The sequence below is a fragment of the Saccharomyces cerevisiae genome, chromosome XIII (assembly GCF_000146045.2).
Source record: "Saccharomyces cerevisiae S288C chromosome XIII, complete sequence".
Taxonomy (NCBI): domain Eukaryota; kingdom Fungi; phylum Ascomycota; class Saccharomycetes; order Saccharomycetales; family Saccharomycetaceae; genus Saccharomyces; species Saccharomyces cerevisiae.
The window spans coordinates 874,655-896,861 of NC_001145.3; the positions used below are offsets into that span (position 1 = coordinate 874,655).

Consider the following 22,207-nt stretch of genomic DNA (forward strand, 5'->3'; position numbering starts at 1 on the left):
CAGTCTCGTGAAGTGGATGGTTTCCCGCCTGCGGGCAAAACGTCATAACATTTTTATGAGCGAAAGCCGTTAATGAAGACAAAATCCCTTAATTAAAACATTAGAATGGTGATTAGAAAGGCAGGATTAATCAGTTACACAGGCTGTAACCGGAGAGACGGATCATAAGGCAATTTTTAGATAAGACTGGTTAGAGTTCTTGGCATCAGAAAATTTGAGAAACGATTTTTCCGTTTGTTTGCCCCTACGTTTTGCCCCTTTGATCAAACTATCAGTTAAGATATTAATTTTTTTGAGAAAACGATTCTTTGATTAGTCTCTTCAAACAAACAATGAGCTCTGAAGACGAATTGGGAAGTATCGGTACTGTGTTTCCCGGAAGTCCCATAGATAAGAGCATTGGGAGTATTCTCCCACAATTTGATGAAGAAGTGGAGACTTTGCTGGAAGATAGCTTCACGTGGAACATTCCTGACTGGAACGAGTTAACAAACCCGAAATACAATTCGCCCAGGTTTAGAATTGGTGATTTCGAATGGGACATTCTATTATTCCCTCAGGGAAACCATAATAAAGGTGTTGCGGTATATCTGGAACCTCATCCGGAAGAAAAATTAGATGAGACTACGGGAGAGATGGTGCCAGTTGATCCGGACTGGTATTGTTGTGCTCAGTTTGCCATTGGTATATCTAGACCTGGTAATGGTGACACCATCAATTTAATTAACAAATCGCATCACCGATTCAACGCTCTAGATACAGACTGGGGATTTGCAAATTTGATAGATTTGAACAACTTGAAACATCCCTCAAAAGGAAGACCGCTTTCGTTCTTAAACGAAGGGACCTTGAACATAACAGCGTATGTGCGCATATTGAAGGATCCTACTGGTGTCTTGTGGCATAATTTCCTGAATTATGACTCGAAGAAAGTCACGGGCTATGTTGGCTTCCGAAATCAGGGTGCCACATGCTATTTGAATTCGTTATTGCAATCTTACTTCTTTACAAAATACTTCAGAAAACTGGTTTACGAAATACCCACCGAACATGAAAGTCCAAACAACAGTGTCCCATTGGCTTTGCAAAGAGCTTTCTACCAACTACAAGTATCCGATATACCATTAGACACTTTGGAACTTACCAGGTCATTCGGTTGGGACACTGCGGAATCCTTCACTCAACACGATGTGCAGGAATTGAATAGGATATTAATGGACAGGCTGGAAAATAATATGAAGGGAACACCCGTGGAGGGGAAGTTAAATGAAATATTTGTCGGAAAAATGAAAAGTTATATTAAATGTATCAATGTTGATTATGAATCTGCTAGAGTGGAGGACTTTTGGGATCTGCAACTGAATGTCAAAAATTTCAAGAATTTACAAGAATCTTTTGACAATTACATTGAGATGGAACTAATGAATGGTGAAAATCAGTATGCTGCTCAAGACTATGGTTTGCAAGATGCTCAAAAAGGTGTTATATTCGAATCATTTCCGCCAGTTTTACATCTGCAGTTGAAAAGATTTGAATACGATTTTAATTATGATCAGATGGTAAAGGTTAACGATAAATATGAATTTCCTGAAACAATTGACTTGTCGCCCTTCGTTGATAAAGACGTATTAAAGAAAACGTTAGACTCGGAGAACAAGGATAAGAATCCTTATGTTTATAACTTACATGGTGTGCTAGTTCATTCTGGTGATATATCTACCGGCCACTACTATACTCTGATTAAACCTGGTGTTGAAGATCAATGGTACAGATTTGATGATGAAAGGGTTTGGAGGGTCACAAAGAAACAAGTTTTCCAAGAAAATTTTGGATGTGATAGGTTGCCTGATGAAAAAGTTCGTACAATGACGAGAGGTGAGTATCAGAACTATATCATTCAACGCCATACAAGTGCTTATATGCTTGTTTATATACGTCAAGAACAAGAGGAGGATTTGCTGCGTCCAGTTTTGGAATCTGATGTTCCTAAGCATGTAATCACAAGAGTAAGAGAAGAAATCAAAGAACGGGAAACAAAAGAAAAGGAAATTAGAGAAGCACACCTGTATGTCACGCTCAGATTGCACTCAATCAAAGAGTTTATTCATTATGAAGGATTTGACTATTTCGCACATGATGGGTTTAGGTTATTTGCAGAGGAGCTCAATGACTCTGGTTTGCAGCAAATCAACTTAAAAGTCTTGAGAACAACTAAGTTATCGGATATTTTTGCAAGCATTAAGGAAACTATGAATATTCCACAAGAAAGGGACGTCAAATATTGGAAAATGGATTATCGCAGAAACAGCACTTTGCGTTTAACACAACCCATAAATTTTGAATCCGTAAACATCACTTTGCAGGAGGCATTAAAAAAGGAGAAGAAAAGGACTATGCAAACGCAATATGGAGAGGAAGGTGTTGCTAGTACTGAGGAAGACGACAAGGCACTTTTAGAAACTGTATCATTCTTAGATCTTTTCATTGAGGAGCCCTATCTAGAGTTACAATTTTTGAACAAGCTGAAGGAAGCTTCTTTAATCTCAAAGGCCCAGCTGGATGATGAGCTGATATCAACTATAAGAACGAATCTTCCAGAACTAACAAAGGGAGGAATCGAGCCTGTTTTTGCCACCGACAATAAATCTAATTTGCTATTCGTCAAGAGCTACGACCCACATACCCAAAAGCTATTGGGATTTGGCCATTTTGCCGTAAATCAATTGCAACAGCTATCGGATATATCTGCAATTATTGAGGACAGCATTTCTTCCAACGAAAAGCTGACTTTCTACGAAGAAGTCCAACCTGGTACCATAAATGAAATATATATGAAGGAGACAATATATGATGCTGATATAGACACGGGTGATATAGTTTCATTTGAGGTTCCAGGTGCTGTTTTGCCAGATACTTTTCCAGTTTACGCAACAATCAAAGATTTTTACTCATATCTGAGGTATCGTGTAAAATTGAAGTTTTCTAAATTTGACGGTTCAAGTGAGGAATATGGAGTTAGTAATGAAATCCCAGAGAGCTTCGAATTCTGGATATCCGCTTATGCACCTTATGATGACCTTGCTAGAATGGTGTCGAAATATGCGCACGTTAAGCCAGAATATCTAAAGATTATTGCCCTTTATTCTAATGGAAGATTTGTGTTAAAATCAACCTCACTTTTGAATGATTACCTTTTGAAAGATTTCAATTGCGATCAAATACCGCCTTTTGCATTTGAAGTATTGTCTGTGCCTTTGAAAGAATTGGAGCGTTTGAGGCCAATTAAATTATATTGGCTAAAAAATAGTTATATTCATTATCAATGTTTCGAATTCGAAGTCGCAAACGATTATACAGAATCTCAATTTCTTGAAAAAGTGCAACACAAGATCGGCTTTACCGATGAAGAAAAGGAGAACATCTTACTCTGGACCAACACAAATTTCCAGTTTCAGGGCTTATTATCGGACCAAAACACCTTCAAAGATGTGAGTAAACATTCTTTACTCTTTGGTAGAATTTTACCCGAGGAGTCTAAATTGTTCAAAGAATTAAATCGTCTAGAAAACGTACAAACATCTTCATTGGAGGATTTTATGGATGATGAAAACGCGACTGACAGACCAATGGACGATGAGCAAGATCTAGGTATGGCGATAGAACATTCTGAAGATATGAAAGGGCGTATAGTGGTTGTTCAACAATATTTCAAAGACCTTGAGAATAGACACGGAATATCCTTCTTATTTAATTTAATACCAGACGAAACATTCCCAAAGACAAAAGATCGTCTTCATGCAAAATTTGGTCTCGGACAAAAAGAATTTTCAAAGATCAAATTAAGTATTGGTTACTCCACTGAAGAAGGTACGGTGTTTAGAAGTTTGCAAGGATTTTCGGACGAAGAATTGGACAAAGTTATATTGTATGACATTATGTCCAACTTAGATTATATCTACATGGATCATCCGGATAGATTGAGATCGCATTCTTCCTATGATAGACCAATGATCATTAAAAACTGATACGTCTTACGACTATGTTTAGCTTTGATGTTTTCTCCATTTTTTTTATGTTTTTTTATGATAATCTCTCAGCCGCCATCACTTCCACACAGGCAATGCTCTACAGTTTTATTTTGCTTTTAGGTAATGCCGCATATATATATATATATAAGTTAGAACACAAACTATAGAGCAGCGAGGACCCGTAGCTAAAAGGAAGACAAATTGAAAAATCTTTCACAAATGAGTATAGAATATATACTTTACACAAAACACATAAGTAAACAATAACGTGATAAGAATAGGAGAGCAAATATGGGAAAGGGCTTATTTCCCCCATATTTGGCTGCTTTTTAAGAAAAAGGGAAAAAGAATGATCATAAAGTAAATGAAGTTTCAGTGGTTTAATCACTTGATAGAATACCCCAGTATTTTTCAACACCGTATTGCCCATCATCTTTCCATAGATCATTGAAGGCGGTAAATAAGTAAGCTGAAGAGCCGCAGGAGCTTTTGATAGAAGAAATGGCGGCTTCTTGGTTTGCTTTAGATGGGACAGCTTCGCCGTAAGTATCACCCTTAGATGGCCAACCAGTTTCGGTAATAACGACGTCCTTTTTCCCACCACAAGCAGTGTAAACCCTTTCGATTTGTTCTAGTACCCATGGTCCTGCATCTTGGGCCGCAGTATTTTCATCGAAGTATGCATGGGCGTTGACAGCCATATAGTCAGAATAATTACACAGGTCAGGGTTATTTATAACAGCAATGAAGGTATCAACGGAAACGACTGAGCCTGTATAACCAGCAGAGGTTAAAGCTGACTTGGCCGTGGAAACGTATTCACCGACTTGCGTCGTAGTGGCAGAACCGCCATTGACCAGTTCGTTACCGACAGAAACAGTGGTAATATCATCCCAGGAGCCATAAGACTCAACTGCAGATTTAATAGTATCAACGGCGTCTTGAATTTTGTCAACGTAATATATGCCTAAGAATAATTTCTGGCTTGAAGTTTTAGCTTGCAAGACATTCTCAACCTGACTACAGTCAACGCCATATAATCTGATGTTGTCAAAACCAGTCAACTGTTCTAAATCTGAGGCGACTTGAGCAGTAGATTTACAGGACCCATCATCATTGTAAGGACTGTAAGTAATACCCTTAGCACCGGAGGCTGAGATACTAGATGAAGCGGAGGATGAAGCTGAAGATGAAGTTGAGGATGAGGATGAGGGTGAGGATGAAGTCGAAGAACCAACCGTAGATGCTGCCTCGGAAGATTGAAGAGTGCTGGTTTGTTGTTGAGAAGTGACGACATTAGCGGAAGTTGTTGGTTCTAAAGTGGATGTAGTTGCTTGAGAAGCAACTGCAGTACTGCTGGTAGTAGCTACAACAGCATTCTCGTTCACTGGAACAATAGTTTCGCCGCTGTTACCGGAAACGACAACAGTAACCTGCGCATGGACTGTGGCAGTAACAACGTCACGCTTTTCATGTTTATGGCGAACAGCAGGAGCTCCTAGAGCTCCGGTTAATAATGCAGATACAGTTAGGAAATTTGAAAAACGCATAATGGAATGAAGACTTTTTTTGCGTTAATACTATCTTTTGACAATTTGAAAAAAAGAACAGTAATAGTAAAGGAGAGACGTGACAGTTGGATGTTCAGCTCAATATTGCAAAAGTATAGTATTTAACTCTTTTATTTGGGCCTATATAATAGATGAATTTAAAATGGGAAAAATATGATGCACGCTTCAAAGATACACTGTAAGACAAACTTCACGCAGACATCTTTCCCTCCATTATAAATACTACAGTTTTGAAACAAACGTGGAAAAGAAGGCTTATGGATACGGCTCTCGATGGAGAAGTTACTGTACACATGAAAACACGAATAACTTTCAAACGCGTGCGACGTTTGTTACCATATTCAAACGTTTCAACGCGAATTTTTTGTCCGCTGTTTCGCGCAATTAAAAGTCTTGGCATTTTTCTCTTCAGGTTTTACTTCGTCCGAAATCTTCGAGGACTTTTCCGAAAAAGGTAAATTACTGCAAACGGTCTTTCGCGAAATCTAGACCGAAGATCTCTGGGGATATGTAAGGAACAAATATTTTTGTCATTGAGGGCTTAGATAAAAAGAAAATCTAGATGTCTTGCCTGAGAAAAAGAAAGAGGGAGGCATTCTTTCTTAATTATTACCGTGCCTGGTATCAGCATAAGTGAAGGCCGAGACAGCTTTCGTATATGGCTGTTGCACGTCTCTGAACTAATCATTCTCGCCCATCAAGATCGGACCATCTTGCCTAGTGCGGCAATGATGGTTAAATTATGCGGGTAAGAGTTTTACATGGTCAGCGGCTATTTGGCGAGAACCTTCAAAAGTAATTATGCCTTCTAGGATTTGCCACTATACAACTTAATCATTAAGGGCTGTGGAACTGCATATTGGGAAAAGAAAAACATACTGAGAAGGAAAGTTAAGGAGTTGAATATGGATTTTATGAGTCCCAAGTTTTCGCTAACTGACGTTGAGTATCCTGCTTGGTGCCAAGACGATGAAGTCCCAATAACAATGCAGGAAATTAGAGAAATTTTTGTGGAGCTCATGGATAAGTTTGGCTTCCAGAAATCTTCTATGGAAAATATGTATCAACATTTAATGGGACAGCTGGACTCCAGGGCAAGTCGTACAGGTGCTCAAAATGCTTTAGTATCGCTACATGTTTCATATATTGGAGGCGAACACGCAAATTATAGAAAATGGTATTTTGCCGCTCAGCTCGATTTAGATGAAGAGATCGGGTTTCAAAACATGCGACTACATGGAAAGGCACGCCAAAGAAACGTAAAAATGGCGAAGAAAAGAGGCGTATCGATAAAGGAACAAATTAAGCAATGGAATGAGAAGGAGCAAGAGTTCATCAATAACCATCCAAAGATCACACTGACTCAAGAACAATTGGAAGATCAGACAAACTTGAAAAGTGCAGACTACAAATGGAAATTGAAAATGAAAAAATTGACGCCCGAAAATATGATAAGACAGCTGGCCCTTTATTTGCTTTGCTGGGGTGAAGCCAATCAAGTCAGATTCGCCCCAGAATGCCTTTGCTTTATTTTCAAATGTGCACTTGATTATGATATTAGTACGTCAAGTAGCGAAAAAACGGTGAAATCACCTGAGTATTCATACTTAAATGACGTTATTACTCCCTTATACGAATTCCTAAGGGGCCAAGTATACAAAAAAGACGCAAAGGGGAACTGGAAACGAAGAGAAAAAGACCACAAGAATATTATTGGTTACGACGACATCAATCAATTATTTTGGTACCCGGAAGGATTTGAACGTATTATTTTAAACAATGGAGAACGATTAGTTGACAAGCCATTGGAGGAGAGATATCTTTACTTTAAAGACGTTGCATGGTCTAAAGTATTTTATAAGACATATAGAGAAACCAGAAGTTGGAAGCATTGTTTTACCAATTTCAATAGATTCTGGATTATCCATTTTGCACCGTTTTGGTTCTTCACCACATTTAATTCCCCCACTTTGTACACCAAGAATTATATACAGTTATTGAATAACCAGCCTACACCCCAAGTTAGACTATCAGTGATTGCCTTTGGAGGCACAATTGCATGTTTAGTTCAAATTTTAGCCACCGTGTTCGAGTGGGGATTTGTACCTCGAGAATGGCCAGGCGCTCAGCATTTATCGAGTAGAATGATTGGCTTACTTTTTTGTCTTGCAATCAATTTGGGACCTTCCGTGTATGTTCTGGGGTTTTTCGAATGGGATGTTCATTCAAAATCTGCGTATATCGTGTCCATCGTCCAACTAATCATTGCATTTTTAACCACTTTTTTTTTTGCTGTCAGACCTTTGGGCGGCTTATTTCGTCCATATTTGAATAAAGACAAAAAACATCGGAGGTACATCTCATCGCAAACCTTTACCGCTTCATTTCCTAAGCTGACAGGACGCAGCAAATGGTTTTCTTATGGGTTATGGGTATTTGTGTATTTGGCGAAATATATTGAGTCCTATTTTTTTTTGACCTTGTCCCTCAGGGACCCCATCAGGGTCCTCTCTATTATGGATTTGTCCAGATGTCAAGGTGAATATTTGTTGGGTCCTATTCTATGTAAATGGCAAGCCAAAATTACATTAGTTCTCATGCTGCTTTCTGACTTGGGCCTGTTTTTTCTCGACACTTACCTTTGGTACATTATTTGCAACTGTATTTTTTCCATTGTACTGTCATTTTCTCTTGGTACTTCAATTCTCACGCCATGGAAGAATGTATACTCTCGATTGCCAAAAAGGATATATTCCAAAATCCTTGCTACTTCAGAGATGGATGTAAAATTTAAAGCAAAAATACTGATATCGCAGGTTTGGAATGCCATTGTTATATCAATGTATAGGGAACATCTTCTCTCCATTGAACATTTACAAAGACTCTTGTTTCAGCAAGTTGACTCCTTAATGGGAGACACAAGAACCCTGAAATCGCCTACATTTTTCGTTGCACAAGATGATTCAACGTTCAAGTCAATGGAATTTTTTCCATCAAATTCAGAGGCAAAAAGAAGGATATCCTTTTTTGCCCAATCCCTGGCGACCCCCATTTCAGAACCTGTTCCAGTGGATTGTATGCCAACTTTTACCGTTTTGGTACCCCATTATTCAGAAAAGATTCTGTTGGGCTTGAAGGAAATTATCAGGGAAGAATCTCCTAAAAGTAAAATCACGGTGCTTGAGTATTTGAAGCATCTACACCCTACAGAATGGGAATGTTTTGTTAAGGATACCAAACTACTAAGCATGGAAAAGAGCTTTTTGAAAGAGGCAGAGAGCAGTCATGATGAAGATAGATTGGAAATTCCGGATGCTCTGTACGATCCAAGGTCTAGCCCGCTTTCTGACCATACTGAGTCCCGGAAGTTGCCCACAGAAGACGATCTTATTAAGGAGAAAATTAATGATTTGCCATTTTCTTACTTTGGCTTCAACTCATCAGAACCATCGTACACCCTGAGAACAAGAATCTGGGCATCATTGCGGACGCAGACTTTGTACCGAACCCTTTCAGGGTTTATGAACTATTCCAAAGCTATTAAGCTACTGTATCGAATTGAAAACCCCTCTTTAGTTAGCTTGTATCGTGGCAATAATGAAGCATTGGAGAATGACTTAGAAAATATGGCTAGCAGGAAATTTAGGATGGTTGTTGCTATGCAGAGATATGCAAAATTTAATAAGGATGAAGTGGAGGCAACAGAACTACTTTTAAGAGCCTATCCAAATATGTTTATATCTTACCTTTTGGAAGAATTAGAGCAAAATGAATCTGAGAAAACGTACTATTCGTGCCTGACTAATGGCTATGCTGAGTTTGACGAAGAAAGTGGATTAAGGAAGCCAATATTCAAAATTCGCCTGTCGGGCAATCCAATACTTGGCGATGGAAAATCGGATAATCAGAACCATTCTATTATATTTTATCGTGGTGAGTATATTCAGGTGATTGATGCAAACCAAGATAATTATTTGGAGGAATGCCTAAAGATACGGTCTGTTTTAAGTGAGTTCGAAGAGCTTGAGCTTAATCCCACAATCCCATACATTCCTGGCATTGAATATGAAGAAGAACCACCGCCCATCGCTATTGTTGGTTCAAGAGAGTATATTTTTTCAGAAAATATTGGAGTGTTAGGTGATATTGCTGCAGGTAAAGAACAGACTTTTGGAACCTTATTTGCTAGAACGTTGGCTGAAATTGGTGGTAAATTGCACTATGGGCATCCCGATTTTCTCAATGGCATTTTTATGACCACTCGTGGTGGCCTGTCTAAGGCACAAAGAGGATTGCATTTAAACGAGGATATATATGCTGGAATGAACGCAATCTGCCGTGGTGGAAAGATAAAACATAGTGATTACTACCAATGTGGTAAGGGTAGAGATTTGGGATTTGGGTCCATCCTGAATTTCACTACTAAAATAGGTGCAGGTATGGGGGAACAGCTACTATCAAGGGAGTACTATTATTTGGGGACACAACTTCCCATGGATAGATTTTTATCGTTTTTTTATGCACATCCTGGTTTCCATCTGAATAATCTTTTTATTTCCTTTTCGGTTCAACTGTTCTTCGTTCTGCTTTTAAACTTGGGTGCGTTGAACCATGAAATTATAGCCTGCTTTTACGACAAGGATGCACCAATTACAAATCTTGAGACACCCGTTGGTTGTTATAATATTCAGCCTGCATTGCATTGGGTATCGATATTCGTACTATCAATCTTCATTGTTTTCTTTATTGCCTTTGCCCCTTTGCTGATTCAAGAAGTTTTGGAAAAGGGTATTTGGAGAGCAGCTTCAAGGTTCCTACATCATCTTCTTTCAATGGCCCCATTATTTGAAGTATTCGTCTGCCAAGTTTATTCGAATTCTCTATTGATGGACTTGACCTTTGGGGGAGCAAAGTACATATCTACAGGTCGTGGGTTTGCAATAACACGCCTCGATTTTTTTACGCTCTATTCCAGATTTGTTAATATATCGATATATTCTGGTTTCCAAGTGTTCTTCATGTTATTATTCGCGATTATTTCCATGTGGCAACCCGCCTTATTATGGTTTTGGATTACAGTCATTTCGATGTGCTTCGCACCTTTTATTTTCAATCCACATCAGTTCGCATTCATGGATTTCTTCATTGATTATAAAACCTTTATCCACTGGTTATTCTCAGGTAACACGAAATATCAAAAAGAATCGTGGGCAAACTTTGTCAAGAGTTCTCGATCAAGATTTACGGGCTATAAAAGTAAAACTGTAGATGATATTTCCGAAGATTCAGGCCATGATTCAAAGAAAGCGAGGTTTTGGAACGTCTTCTTTGCAGAACTATTTCTACCTTTCTGTGTGTTCCTCTTCAACTTCACCGCTTTTTCTTTCATTAATGCACAAACAGGGGTCTCTGACTCAACACCAACTAGCGCTGTTTTCCGTTTGTTGCTCGTAACTTTTTTGCCAATCTTTCTTAACTCAATAGTGCTTTTTCTATTATTTTGGGTTTCACTTTTTGTGGTTCCTGGATTGTCATATTGTTGTAAAGACGCAGGTGCCGTGATTGCGTTTATTGCACACACTTTCTCGGTTTTGGTCTATCTTTTAGATTTCGAACTGATGTGGTTCTTACAAGGTTGGAACTTTACCCGTACATTGATACTGCTTATTACGTGCATCAATATGCATCTGATTCTTTTCAAGGTCTTTACGACGATATTCTTGACAAGGGAGTATAAAAACAATAAGGCACATTTGGCATGGTGGAATGGTAAATGGTACAATACGGGCATGGGCTGGTCTATCATTTTACAGCCCATACGAGAATACTTCGTGAAGATTATGGAATCTAGTTATTTTGCAGCAGATTTCTTTCTTGGTCACTTCCTCTTATTTATACAAACGCCCATAATATTGTTACCATTTATCGATTACTGGCATACAATGGTGCTATTTTGGATGAATCCAAGAAGTATTATCGCGCATAAAAGAATTTTGACTCGAAAGCAGAGAGCATTAAGAAGTAGGATAGTTTCAAAATATTTCTCTCTATATTTTGTGATGCTAGGTGTGCTCCTTTTTATGCTCATCGCGCCATTCTTTGCTGGTGATTTCGTATCTAGTCCGCAAGAATTGCTGGAAGGCACCCTTTTCGAAGGAATCTTCCAACCTAACAACCAAAACAACAACGATACTGGTCCAAATGCTCCATCGACAATCCTGACTACAACACCAACTTTACCTACCTTTAGGACTGTCGCATAGGGATAAAAAAAAAAAGTTATTTTGAGTAGCTGATAAAGCGAGCTGGTGCCTATCATAGCCGGCTCAGACTTTTTATGAATTCACAGGCCAGCCCTGGCTATTCTTTTGCGTACTTTTAGTTCGATATATTTTCGCGGCTCGCGTTTTGTTTGCTTCTTATTTTACACTGAGTTTTCGTGCCGCAAACGTGGAGATGGGAAAAAGAAAAGTCGGGAAAATAATGAGAAATTTCTACTTTTGGTATTCCTCATACAGCCTGCGCGGTTTATTAGTAAAATACCCGATAATCCTCGAGGTTTGAAAAACTTTTCCCTCTACTACTGTTGACACGGATTTTTTTATTTAAGAGGAAAAGTCGTGGTTGTTTTCCTCGAACAAATTAGATATCCATAAATAGTTGTGTCGTTTTATTAAGCTATTTCAAAATCAGTTTTTATTTTTAAAGTCTGATAAAACAAAAACAACAAACACAGCTAAATCTCAACAATGTTGTTTAAATCCCTTTCAAAGTTAGCAACCGCTGCTGCTTTTTTTGCTGGCGTCGCAACTGCGGACGATGTTCCAGCGATTGAAGTTGTTGGTAATAAGTTTTTCTACTCCAACAACGGTAGTCAGTTCTACATAAGAGGTGTTGCTTATCAGGCTGATACCGCTAATGAAACTAGCGGATCTACTGTCAACGATCCTTTGGCCAATTATGAGAGTTGTTCCAGAGATATTCCATACCTCAAAAAATTGAACACAAATGTTATCCGTGTCTACGCTATCAATACCACTCTAGATCACTCCGAATGTATGAAGGCTTTGAATGATGCTGACATCTATGTCATCGCTGATTTAGCAGCTCCAGCCACCTCTATCAATAGAGACGATCCAACTTGGACTGTTGACTTGTTCAACAGCTACAAAACCGTTGTTGACACTTTTGCTAATTACACCAACGTTTTGGGTTTCTTCGCCGGTAATGAAGTTACTAACAATTACACCAACACAGATGCATCTGCTTTCGTGAAGGCAGCTATTAGAGACGTCAGACAATACATCAGCGACAAGAACTACAGAAAAATTCCAGTTGGCTACTCTTCCAATGATGACGAAGATACCAGAGTTAAGATGACTGATTATTTCGCTTGTGGTGATGATGATGTTAAGGCTGATTTTTACGGTATTAATATGTATGAATGGTGTGGTAAATCTGACTTCAAAACTTCTGGTTATGCTGATAGAACTGCAGAATTCAAAAACTTATCTATTCCTGTTTTCTTCTCTGAATACGGTTGTAACGAAGTAACACCAAGACTATTTACTGAGGTTGAAGCCTTGTACGGTTCTAATATGACAGATGTCTGGTCTGGTGGTATCGTATACATGTACTTCGAAGAGACTAACAAATACGGTTTAGTTAGCATCGATGGTAATGATGTTAAAACTTTGGATGACTTCAACAACTATTCTTCTGAAATCAACAAAATATCACCAACTTCCGCCAACACAAAGTCTTACAGTGCAACAACAAGTGATGTTGCTTGTCCAGCTACTGGTAAGTACTGGTCCGCTGCAACAGAATTACCACCAACTCCAAACGGAGGCTTGTGTTCATGTATGAATGCAGCCAATAGTTGTGTTGTTTCCGATGACGTTGATTCTGATGATTACGAAACCTTATTTAACTGGATCTGTAATGAAGTCGACTGTAGCGGTATTTCAGCAAACGGTACCGCCGGTAAGTATGGTGCTTACTCTTTCTGTACACCAAAGGAACAGCTATCTTTCGTTATGAATTTGTACTACGAGAAGAGTGGTGGTAGCAAATCTGACTGTAGCTTCAGCGGTTCTGCCACTCTACAAACTGCCACCACGCAAGCTAGTTGCTCCTCCGCTTTGAAAGAGATTGGTAGTATGGGTACCAACTCTGCATCAGGTAGTGTTGATTTGGGTTCCGGAACTGAATCCAGTACTGCCTCTTCTAACGCTTCGGGGTCTTCTTCCAAGTCTAACTCCGGCTCTTCTGGTTCTTCCAGTTCTTCTTCTTCTTCTTCAGCTTCATCTTCATCTTCTAGCAAGAAGAATGCTGCCACCAACGTTAAAGCTAACTTAGCACAAGTGGTCTTTACCTCCATCATTTCCTTATCCATTGCCGCTGGTGTCGGTTTTGCTTTGGTTTAAAAAGCTTCGACACATACATAATAACTCGATAAGGTATGGTATCTTATTTCATTGTGGGGTAGTTTTTACGAAAAAAATGAAAAGTTGTAAGTATAGTATATATTTTTTTTCTATGTAAGTTTTATAAGATTCTATTCGCTATTACCACCGGTAAATTAAAAAGAACACTATTGTTACATTATATGTTTTTAAATCATCAAAAAAGACAATATTCATTTAATATTCCTTATAGAACTACTTAACATTGTTCTTCTTTCTATTAAACGTCTTTATGCAAACCATTTATGTACTTTCTCCATAATATCAGCTGGATATCTATTGAAAATTGCCATAGCATCACTAGAAGGCAAAAATCCCAACAACTTTTTAACTGAACTTATCACCGTTTGGCCTTCCCTTTCGGTCAAACTTCTCTCATTCAAGGCTTGTATGACTGAATCAACTACAGCGGAGATATTAGATTGAGCACACACAATTGGCGAATTATTTTCAATCAATTGACTCAAAAATTGATAGTTGAATGAGGCAGCTTCTTTGTCAGTTATTGTTGGTAACGTTTTGAACCAATTAGCCGTGTACGTGTCTACGTTAGGAATGTTGGAATTGTATGCATAAAGAATTTTGGCGATGGCTGCACTGGCATTCTCTGTTGAAGAACGATTTTCTTCCAGTTTGGAGCCTGGAAAATCGACAATCTGAACAAGTGTATCTAAAGTCGGTATGCAAACGTCAGCATATGTAGATGGAGCGTATTGGGCACAAACACCGATTATATAAGAAGCAGCTTGGCGAATACGAGCGTCAGGAGAAATCAAGCACTCGGTAACCTTTGGAATAAATGCGTTCTTCATGCTAGCAGTTTGTTCGCCACCATATTGAATCAAGTCACCAATCACTACTAATGCAAAAATGACTAAAATTGGTTCATTATCTAAAAGGAATGTGTTTATCATAGGCCATATATTCTCCAAATTCTTTAGATAATGACCATTTGTGGTTTTCAAAACGGCCGCGATAGACTTGTTGATTTCATCGAGAAGATCTTCGTCAGTAAAGTCTTCCTCTTCATCAATATTTTCATTATATTCATCACCATCACCATGGCGATCCTGCATCCTTTCGTAAGTGTCAGTTAAGTTGGCGGAGACACCCTTAGTAAATGCCGCTAATTGGTCTTCGCTTAAGCAATTGTCACCCATGACTTTAATACCATTCACTAACGAGTTGTGATAAACTTGCGTGATTTCTGGCATTGGTTCTGACATTAAGCCTCCGATTAGTTTAGACGAAGCTTTATGCCACAACAATACCAATTCCTCGTTTTGAGTACCGGTGGCTGCAAGTAAACAAGATAATAGAATAGGAATTAAAGTTGCTCCTGCAGCACGAACACCGTCATGTAGGTAAAAGTCAAGCGATGGTAGAGCTATTTCTTCCATTACTTCTTTAACATATACAGCAAATTGGCCTCTTAAAAGTGTCGCATAGCTTTGTAATAGCTCCATTGCTGATACTTTATCGTCAAGGACGGATGTGTGAATAGCAATGTGTTTTCCCTGAACTTGAACAACATCCCAATCTGGATATTGTTGGAAATTTGCTGCTTCTTCTTCTTCAATTAAACCGACGTCTTGCGTTGCTTTGGCAGTAATTAGCAGGGGTGGTATAACAATCGGTAACAACGGAACAAAATCATCACCCAGAATTCGGCAAATCCTGCTCCAACTTTGTTCTAAGTATGATCTGAGCGCATCATCTTCATCGATATCTGAGTTTTGTAAAGCGACCAATATAGAAATCAGCTCTTGAGAGTGCTCATGAAATTTTTCCTTACCAACGGCAAAACCAATCAGAGTTGCACATTCCATACATTTACCTTTCAAAACACTATTATCTTTATTGTTAACCTTCAAAACATTTAATAATAATGGCATTAGAGTATCGTAATACTTGATAAATTTATTCTTTGCAGCTTCAGCAATAAATGCAATGGTTGTTAGGGCCTGTTCCTGTACGTAAAGTTTGTTGCTTTGTAATAAAACTAATAAATTTGTCAATAGACTATCCAAGTAAGGCTCAAGAATATCCTTCGAAGCGAATTCAGAAAAGTTAACCAGAGCCGCTGCGGCGTGCGTTTGAACTCTTGAGGTGCATTCTGACGTTAGTTTAGATATTAAAGCCGGCAAAATTCTATCGTGTGCAGTTCTTTGAATGAATGGTGAAAAATCAGTAGATATTTGACCCAAAACATTACAACATCCATACTGTACTCTTGGATGAGGATCGTTGATGAGGGGAATTACCATATCCAGGATTTTTGGGATCTCGCCGATCAGAACATCAGCACAACCCTCAGCTGCAGAGGAAAGTGCCATCATGGCCGCGAATCTTTCTCTCCATTCGGTTGATGTGATCATTTGCTGTAAATATTGGAACAATGGTGCAGCCAAATATTCACCACCCAGCTTTAAAGCAACACGATCAAGAGCTTGACGAGCGTGGTCATATGTAACTTCCTCTTCATCATCGGTATCGTCAGATTCTATCCATTCTGCTGCATCATCATCATCTATGGATACCTCCGTCATCATGATTAAAGTAACCATCACTAAAGTTTGCCCGTAATTCTGGTTCGATTTACACATTTGGGGAGCGTTCTCGCTGAAAACGGTTAGCAGTTCGAGTGCTGTGGTTCTTGCTGGAGGTTCTAAATCCTTATTTTTTATAACCATATCAGTGAATTGTATTATTTGGTCAAACATATCCTTGAATAGTTTTGGTGCCAATTCCACCAACTCAATTAACGATTCAAAAACTGATGCAAGGGCATCGTCCTTACCATCATCTAAAAATCTTGGTAAACTATTCAAAAGACTTGGTAATAAAATACCTAACTTGGACCACTCAGATTTTGGTAGTTGCTTAAAATAACCCACGAAAGCCGTAACTGCAGCAATTTTGACATTATCACTTGCATCAGTAAAGCCTGATTGAAAAATTGGTAAGATACTGTTGATGTCAACAGCGGTAATTAAATAAGGTACAGTCGTCAAAATTCTAAAACTGGATTCTCTAAAATTTGGGTTACCGCTTTTTAAAGACTCTATTAAAGCTTGTAGTAATTCTGGCCATGCTGGTAAGTCGTCTTGAACACACTCAGCAATAGCATCAGATAGTTTGTGCCTAATTGAATCAGCTCTTTCCGACAAAAACCCTTTTAACAATGAAGAACGAATTTGTGCAAGAACTTCTTTCCTAATATGTGTGATATTTTTGGACATAATCATAAGCTTCGAAGAAGGGGGAGCTTTTAATGCTAATTTTCTAAACAGAACAGCAGATAATGCTGCAACTGTTGTATCTTGGGAGAAAGCGGCTTGTTCAGCCAAAAAAGTTAAAAGATACTCAATATTGTTTTCGGTAATCCATTCTTCACTAAGAGCCTTCTCAGCTACAGAACGTATTTGATTGTCAGGGGAAGCAAACGCCTGGACAATCTGAAGTAATGTTCTATTAACTTCTTCCGGTAAAGCAGACATAGCGATGGCTCTAGTTACGGTTGAAATCACGTGTCGTTAGGATAAAGTGGCTTGCAAGCTAATTACTTTTGTTTGGGCTATCTGCCACTTTGATCTACTCAGTCTATTAGCCACTCGGTATCTGAAGAGCGCCGAACTTCGATCACTGTTATAGCTGTCTATAATACTATAGTGATTATTGGACCGTCTGGTATTAGTATTCCCATTTTTTTAGTGAATTTCATTTTTCTTTTTTTCCTGGGTAGAAAATGAAAAATTTTTCAGTTTCTGCAAAGAATTGATATCGTGCGTCATGATGATAATACCGATTTACTGCAGTTCGTACAATTTATTTTTTTTTTTAGAATGTCAAACAGATAGTCCATGATAGGCTATTGGATTATTTATCAACACTCATGATCCATATATTTTGAGATTATATTTGATGAAGAAATAAAGCGGCATATCATACTTTTCTTAAAGTTTAATAGTTTGTATTATATTATAAAGAGTGTTTACGTAACAAAAAAAACTATATATATATTTGCTTATGTGTAATGTACAGTGAAGACGATTAGATTCAAACCCTAAAACTAAAAATAAAGAGATCGCTAAAAGAATCGAAAAAAAAAAAGATGAGCAATATCAAGAATAAAAAGCAAAAGTGAATATGGTTTATACTCTCCTGCTTAGTTTCCTTCTATATTTTTTGGTTGCTGATGTTATTCTTCTATCTACAATGATTTTTTGTTAAGAATGCTTTCGAAGTAGTTTTTGATTTTATTGATCAACGACGATTTGATGGTGGGTTAAGACGTTCTTTAGCGATTTTATATTCTTTGTTCAATTTTACCATTGCTTCTTCCAATTTAGTAATTTCATCACCCTTTTCGACAACAAAGATGGTCTTCTCGTCGTTTAATTTGGCTGGGATTTCCAATTCTGCGATAACAGATTGCAAAACTTCAACCACCTTATTTTCTGGAAGATCAAATAATTCGGCTAGTTTAGCAACAGAAAAACTTGAATAGAACCTCTTGAAAGAAAAGAAATAAGTCTTCAAAGATTCAACTTGTACTCTTTCCGTTAAACTATTCAACACCGTTTCCATGTTTGGTAATAAAGCCCAAGATTTTATTTCTCTTAAGTATTTAACAGAGTCTCTCCAGTTACCTTTTTGCATTGATTTGGCAGCAAACAAGACATAATCTCTTAAAGTTTCTGGTGGACCTTGGAAACTTAACTTGTCGTAATGTTCTAAGGAACGACGAATGGATTTTGGAGAGTAAGGAATTCTCTTGACCTTAATACCGGAATAGAAGGCAGTCATTCTTGGAATTTCGATCAATAAGGAACATGTTAAGAAGACGACATCGATTAAATCGAGATTGATGTGTTGGTGATATGGCAAACATTGTCTAGCACGCTCATCAGCTGAAGCATTGTTACTAGAATTGAGAGATATTCTGTGTAGGGATTGTTGGCCCAAAATTTCTCTTAAGTGAGAACTTGACAGAAGATCATTCAAAATTTGATGACATTCTTCAATCAAACATAATTTAAAGGCGGATAGACCCAATTGAACAACAACCCTGTTGAATAAAATTTGTAGGGATGAATCGAATTGGTTGATATTTGTTTGAACTTGGGAAGTTAGTAACATATCTTTAGCAGTTTGGAAATCTTTGTTTAATGCAGTGTAGTAAATGTTGTATAAAATAGCACGTTTTTGAACAGCAATGTTGTTTTGCTTGGATAAGATTGTCGATAATCCGTCTATTAAATTGTCGACATAATCAGCAGAATCGAGCTGGTCTTTTGAAGTAAATTTAGATTTGAATTGAGCAGGTATGATATTCCAAGCAGCAGTTTCCATAATTTTTATCAAATTTTCGGATTTATAGTAGATATGATCCAATCTCTTGACGAATGGACGTGTCAATGCTCTTTCTAGGTCGTGTTCATCTTTCAAAGTCGCTTCAAAGTACAATTGAGTTCTTAGGATCAAATTATAGATTGATTGTTCATCCCTTAAACGGATCAAATAATCACTGGAATGAGGATCGATGTTTAACAGGGATTTCATGAATTCGTCATCTAATCTTTCAACAAATGAGAAAATGGAACCCAGAATCCTCTTGACACCATCAGAATCTTCTTTAGGTTCATCTTCAATGAAATCGATTGGATCAGCAAATTCATTAACTTGGTAGGTGTCAATTGTCTGGTCTAAAATAGACAATAATTTACTAATATCGTTGAATGAAGATTTCCATTGATCAATTGGTTGGTAAGATAGGTTAGCTGAGGCATCGAATCTTGATGGAATCAAAGTCAAATAAGCCATTATGAATTCATATGGTTTTTCAGCTACAGTTAATAACTCCTCCAAAGTAGAAATCAAGGATTGTTGATTGACAGTCTTCTTACCTCTTGAGTCAATTATTGTTTGTAATCTAGTGAAGAAATCTTCTTGTACCGCTTGGTCATTGCCTTGAGACGAAGAAATTGTGAATCCATTAGCAGAAATATCCAAATCTGCGGTTGGTTCCTTATCAAATGATTCAGGATCATTTCTGAATTTAGCCATTGAGTCTTCATTTTCTCTAGAAACTTTCTTGACTCTTTGCTTTGTAGTGTTATAAGCTCTTGCAACAGCTTTATTCTTCAAATCAGCTTGTTGTGTATTATTCACAGCGTCCTCCACTTGGGCAACAACCTTGATGAAAATATTTGGAGTCCCCCAGTTTTGTTGTTGAGCCCTAACTAAGAGACGCGAGATCAAATCAAACTCATTAGAAATAGTCAACCAGTCATCAGAGTTCTCAGCTTGAGAGATCTTATTATAAACGTCTTGCATTTCATCCAATAGTTTTTCTTTGGCAGACTTGACTACCTTCTTGCCATCTTCTTCATCGGATTCTTCATCACTGGAATCATAGTTAGAGCTTTTCAAAAATTTATTTGAACCTCCACCTTGTTTTCTGAACTCAGATTTCTTGAACCAGTCAGGACCATAAGGCTTTGCATCAGAATCATCAGAGTCTACATCAGCTTCACTTTCACTTTCACTTTCATTGAAAAAGGAGTCGTCAGATTCTTGGTCCAATTCAGACTCAGAGGAGGAAGAGCTTAACAAATCTTCTTCAGACGAAGATAAAAGATCTTCTTCGGATGAAGAACTGGCTACATCGTATTCGTAATTAGACGAAAAGAAACGGGACATTTTCGTAGATCTCGGGCTTGGCAGGCTATTGTGTGAAGATTGCAAATATGTGCCTTGTTCTCCTTTTTTTCCTTCTATGCTACTCTACTAACAAGTGCAACTGCGAACCTGTAGCTAATTTTTCATTCCTTTCAAAGCTCTTTTTCTCATTGAAAAATTTTTCAACGGCGAAAAAAATGCGAAAAAAAAAGCTTGGTCGTTTCCAACGAGTAGAGGAAAGTGACAGTAATAATAATGATTGCGTCTCTAATATATACGTACTTATCCATTGCATGAAGGTAATTTGGGATTAAAATACAGTTGAAAGAGTTGTCAGTGTCATGGGGATTGCATCTGCAACGTCCGAATTGGATACGGGGCATGGTAGCTGAGCATCAAAGAACTCTTGAGGACCTTGACAATCTACGAATTGATCTTGATCCAGTTTGAATGCTCGAGCAAGAGTGTCCCACGTTGAGAATACCAATAAGATGTGGGGATTAGTTTCGGCGGTAGGCAGTGATGATAACTCGGGAATAGAGGTGTCTCTCGTGGTTAAGGGAACATATACTGATTGTGTATAACCCTCTTTTAAAGGCCCCTTCATAAACAAGTCTGTGAACGATGACGCTATACGAGTATAGTAGCCATACTGCGAGTCCAATCCGGTGAAATCACCGTAAGCTTCCTGAGGAGATACAATTTTCCTCGTTATTGTGTCGATGGTGACCCTTGCGTTTATCGGCACCAGCTGACTTTGTAGAGCCAGTGCTTTGCTTTTCCCTATATTAATATATTTGGTTTGCTTGAATACCTTACCAATCTTTTTGCGAGCCAAGGTGGGTTTCTGCATCTTGATAGTGAGGCCTTCTCTGTACCGACCGTGATCTTGCTTTTGGTACCTGGTGAAAGGAAGTGTGGATAATCTTGGTAATTTTGAAGCGGCGGTCAAATAAGGTCTGAATTTTTCGTTGAAGACAGTATTGCGAAGATATGGAGGCGTGACGAAGTATTGTAAAAGTGCCAGTATTAATTTAGCAGTGGAGATTTTTTTTTTGGTGGCATCGACCTGGGAATTGTCCTCAAGAATGACAACCTCAGAAACATTAAACAGCGATGCAAACTTGGCCACTTGGTACACCTTATGCGTGATTTGAGAGAGGTTGCGACAGTCCGATACCAATGTCGTGGGGATACAGAGTGAATAATGTCTGGTTTGTGATAGAGGTTTCTCAACCTTTTTGAACTTCCTCGTGCTGCTCATCAAACTAAGTGATACACAGCTTTGTGGTCAGTAGTATATATTCCTGGGACCGGTAGTAGTTGTGAAACAGAGTACTCTCACTTGCCGATCACAGCTCATCGATGGGAAATTTTTCATGTATAAAATAAAGCTTGTTAAAAAATCAGTTCGTTTCGCGTGATAACAAACAGTGCATATTTATGTACCAAGAAT

General features: G+C 38.2%; 7 protein-coding genes across 7 annotated transcripts; 3 read left to right on the plus strand and 4 right to left on the minus strand.

The window, feature by feature from the left end:
* Nucleotides 1-332: 332 nt before the first annotated feature.
* Nucleotides 333-4,025, plus strand: UBP15 (ubiquitin-specific protease UBP15; the record flags this gene model as incomplete). Its single annotated transcript, NM_001182814.1, has 1 exon — nucleotides 333-4,025. One exon carries the CDS (start codon nucleotides 333-335, stop codon nucleotides 4,023-4,025), a length of 3,693 nt encoding a protein of 1,230 aa, NP_014033.1.
* A 383-nt stretch (nucleotides 4,026-4,408) lies between these two features.
* Nucleotides 4,409-5,578, minus strand: SCW10 (putative family 17 glucosidase; the record flags this gene model as incomplete). Its single annotated transcript, NM_001182815.1, has 1 exon — nucleotides 4,409-5,578. The coding sequence occupies one exon, from the start codon at nucleotides 5,576-5,578 to the stop codon at nucleotides 4,409-4,411; it is 1,170 nt and encodes a 389-aa protein (NP_014035.1).
* Nucleotides 5,579-6,504: 926 nt separating this feature from the next.
* On the plus strand, nucleotides 6,505-11,862 carry FKS3 (putative 1,3-beta-D-glucan synthase; the record flags this gene model as incomplete). The annotated part of the gene is made up of 1 exon (NM_001182817.1): nucleotides 6,505-11,862. One exon carries the CDS (start codon nucleotides 6,505-6,507, stop codon nucleotides 11,860-11,862), a length of 5,358 nt encoding a protein of 1,785 aa, NP_014036.1.
* Nucleotides 11,863-12,348: 486 nt separating this feature from the next.
* Nucleotides 12,349-14,028, plus strand: GAS1 (1,3-beta-glucanosyltransferase GAS1; the record flags this gene model as incomplete). The annotated part of the gene is made up of 1 exon (NM_001182818.1): nucleotides 12,349-14,028. One exon carries the CDS (start codon nucleotides 12,349-12,351, stop codon nucleotides 14,026-14,028), a length of 1,680 nt encoding a protein of 559 aa, NP_014038.1.
* Nucleotides 14,029-14,297: 269 nt separating this feature from the next.
* On the minus strand, nucleotides 14,298-17,567 carry PSE1 (importin PSE1; the record flags this gene model as incomplete). The annotated part of the gene is made up of 1 exon (NM_001182819.1): nucleotides 14,298-17,567. The coding sequence occupies one exon, from the start codon at nucleotides 17,565-17,567 to the stop codon at nucleotides 14,298-14,300; it is 3,270 nt and encodes a 1,089-aa protein (NP_014039.1).
* Nucleotides 17,568-18,333: 766 nt separating this feature from the next.
* NIP1 (translation initiation factor eIF3 core subunit c) lies at nucleotides 18,334-20,772 on the minus strand (the record flags this gene model as incomplete). Its single annotated transcript, NM_001182820.1, has 1 exon — nucleotides 18,334-20,772. One exon carries the CDS (start codon nucleotides 20,770-20,772, stop codon nucleotides 18,334-18,336), a length of 2,439 nt encoding a protein of 812 aa, NP_014040.1.
* Nucleotides 20,773-21,061: 289 nt separating this feature from the next.
* Nucleotides 21,062-22,015, minus strand: UPA2 (putative methyltransferase; the record flags this gene model as incomplete). The annotated part of the gene is made up of 1 exon (NM_001182821.1): nucleotides 21,062-22,015. One exon carries the CDS (start codon nucleotides 22,013-22,015, stop codon nucleotides 21,062-21,064), a length of 954 nt encoding a protein of 317 aa, NP_014041.1.
* Nucleotides 22,016-22,207: the final 192 nt, after the last annotated feature.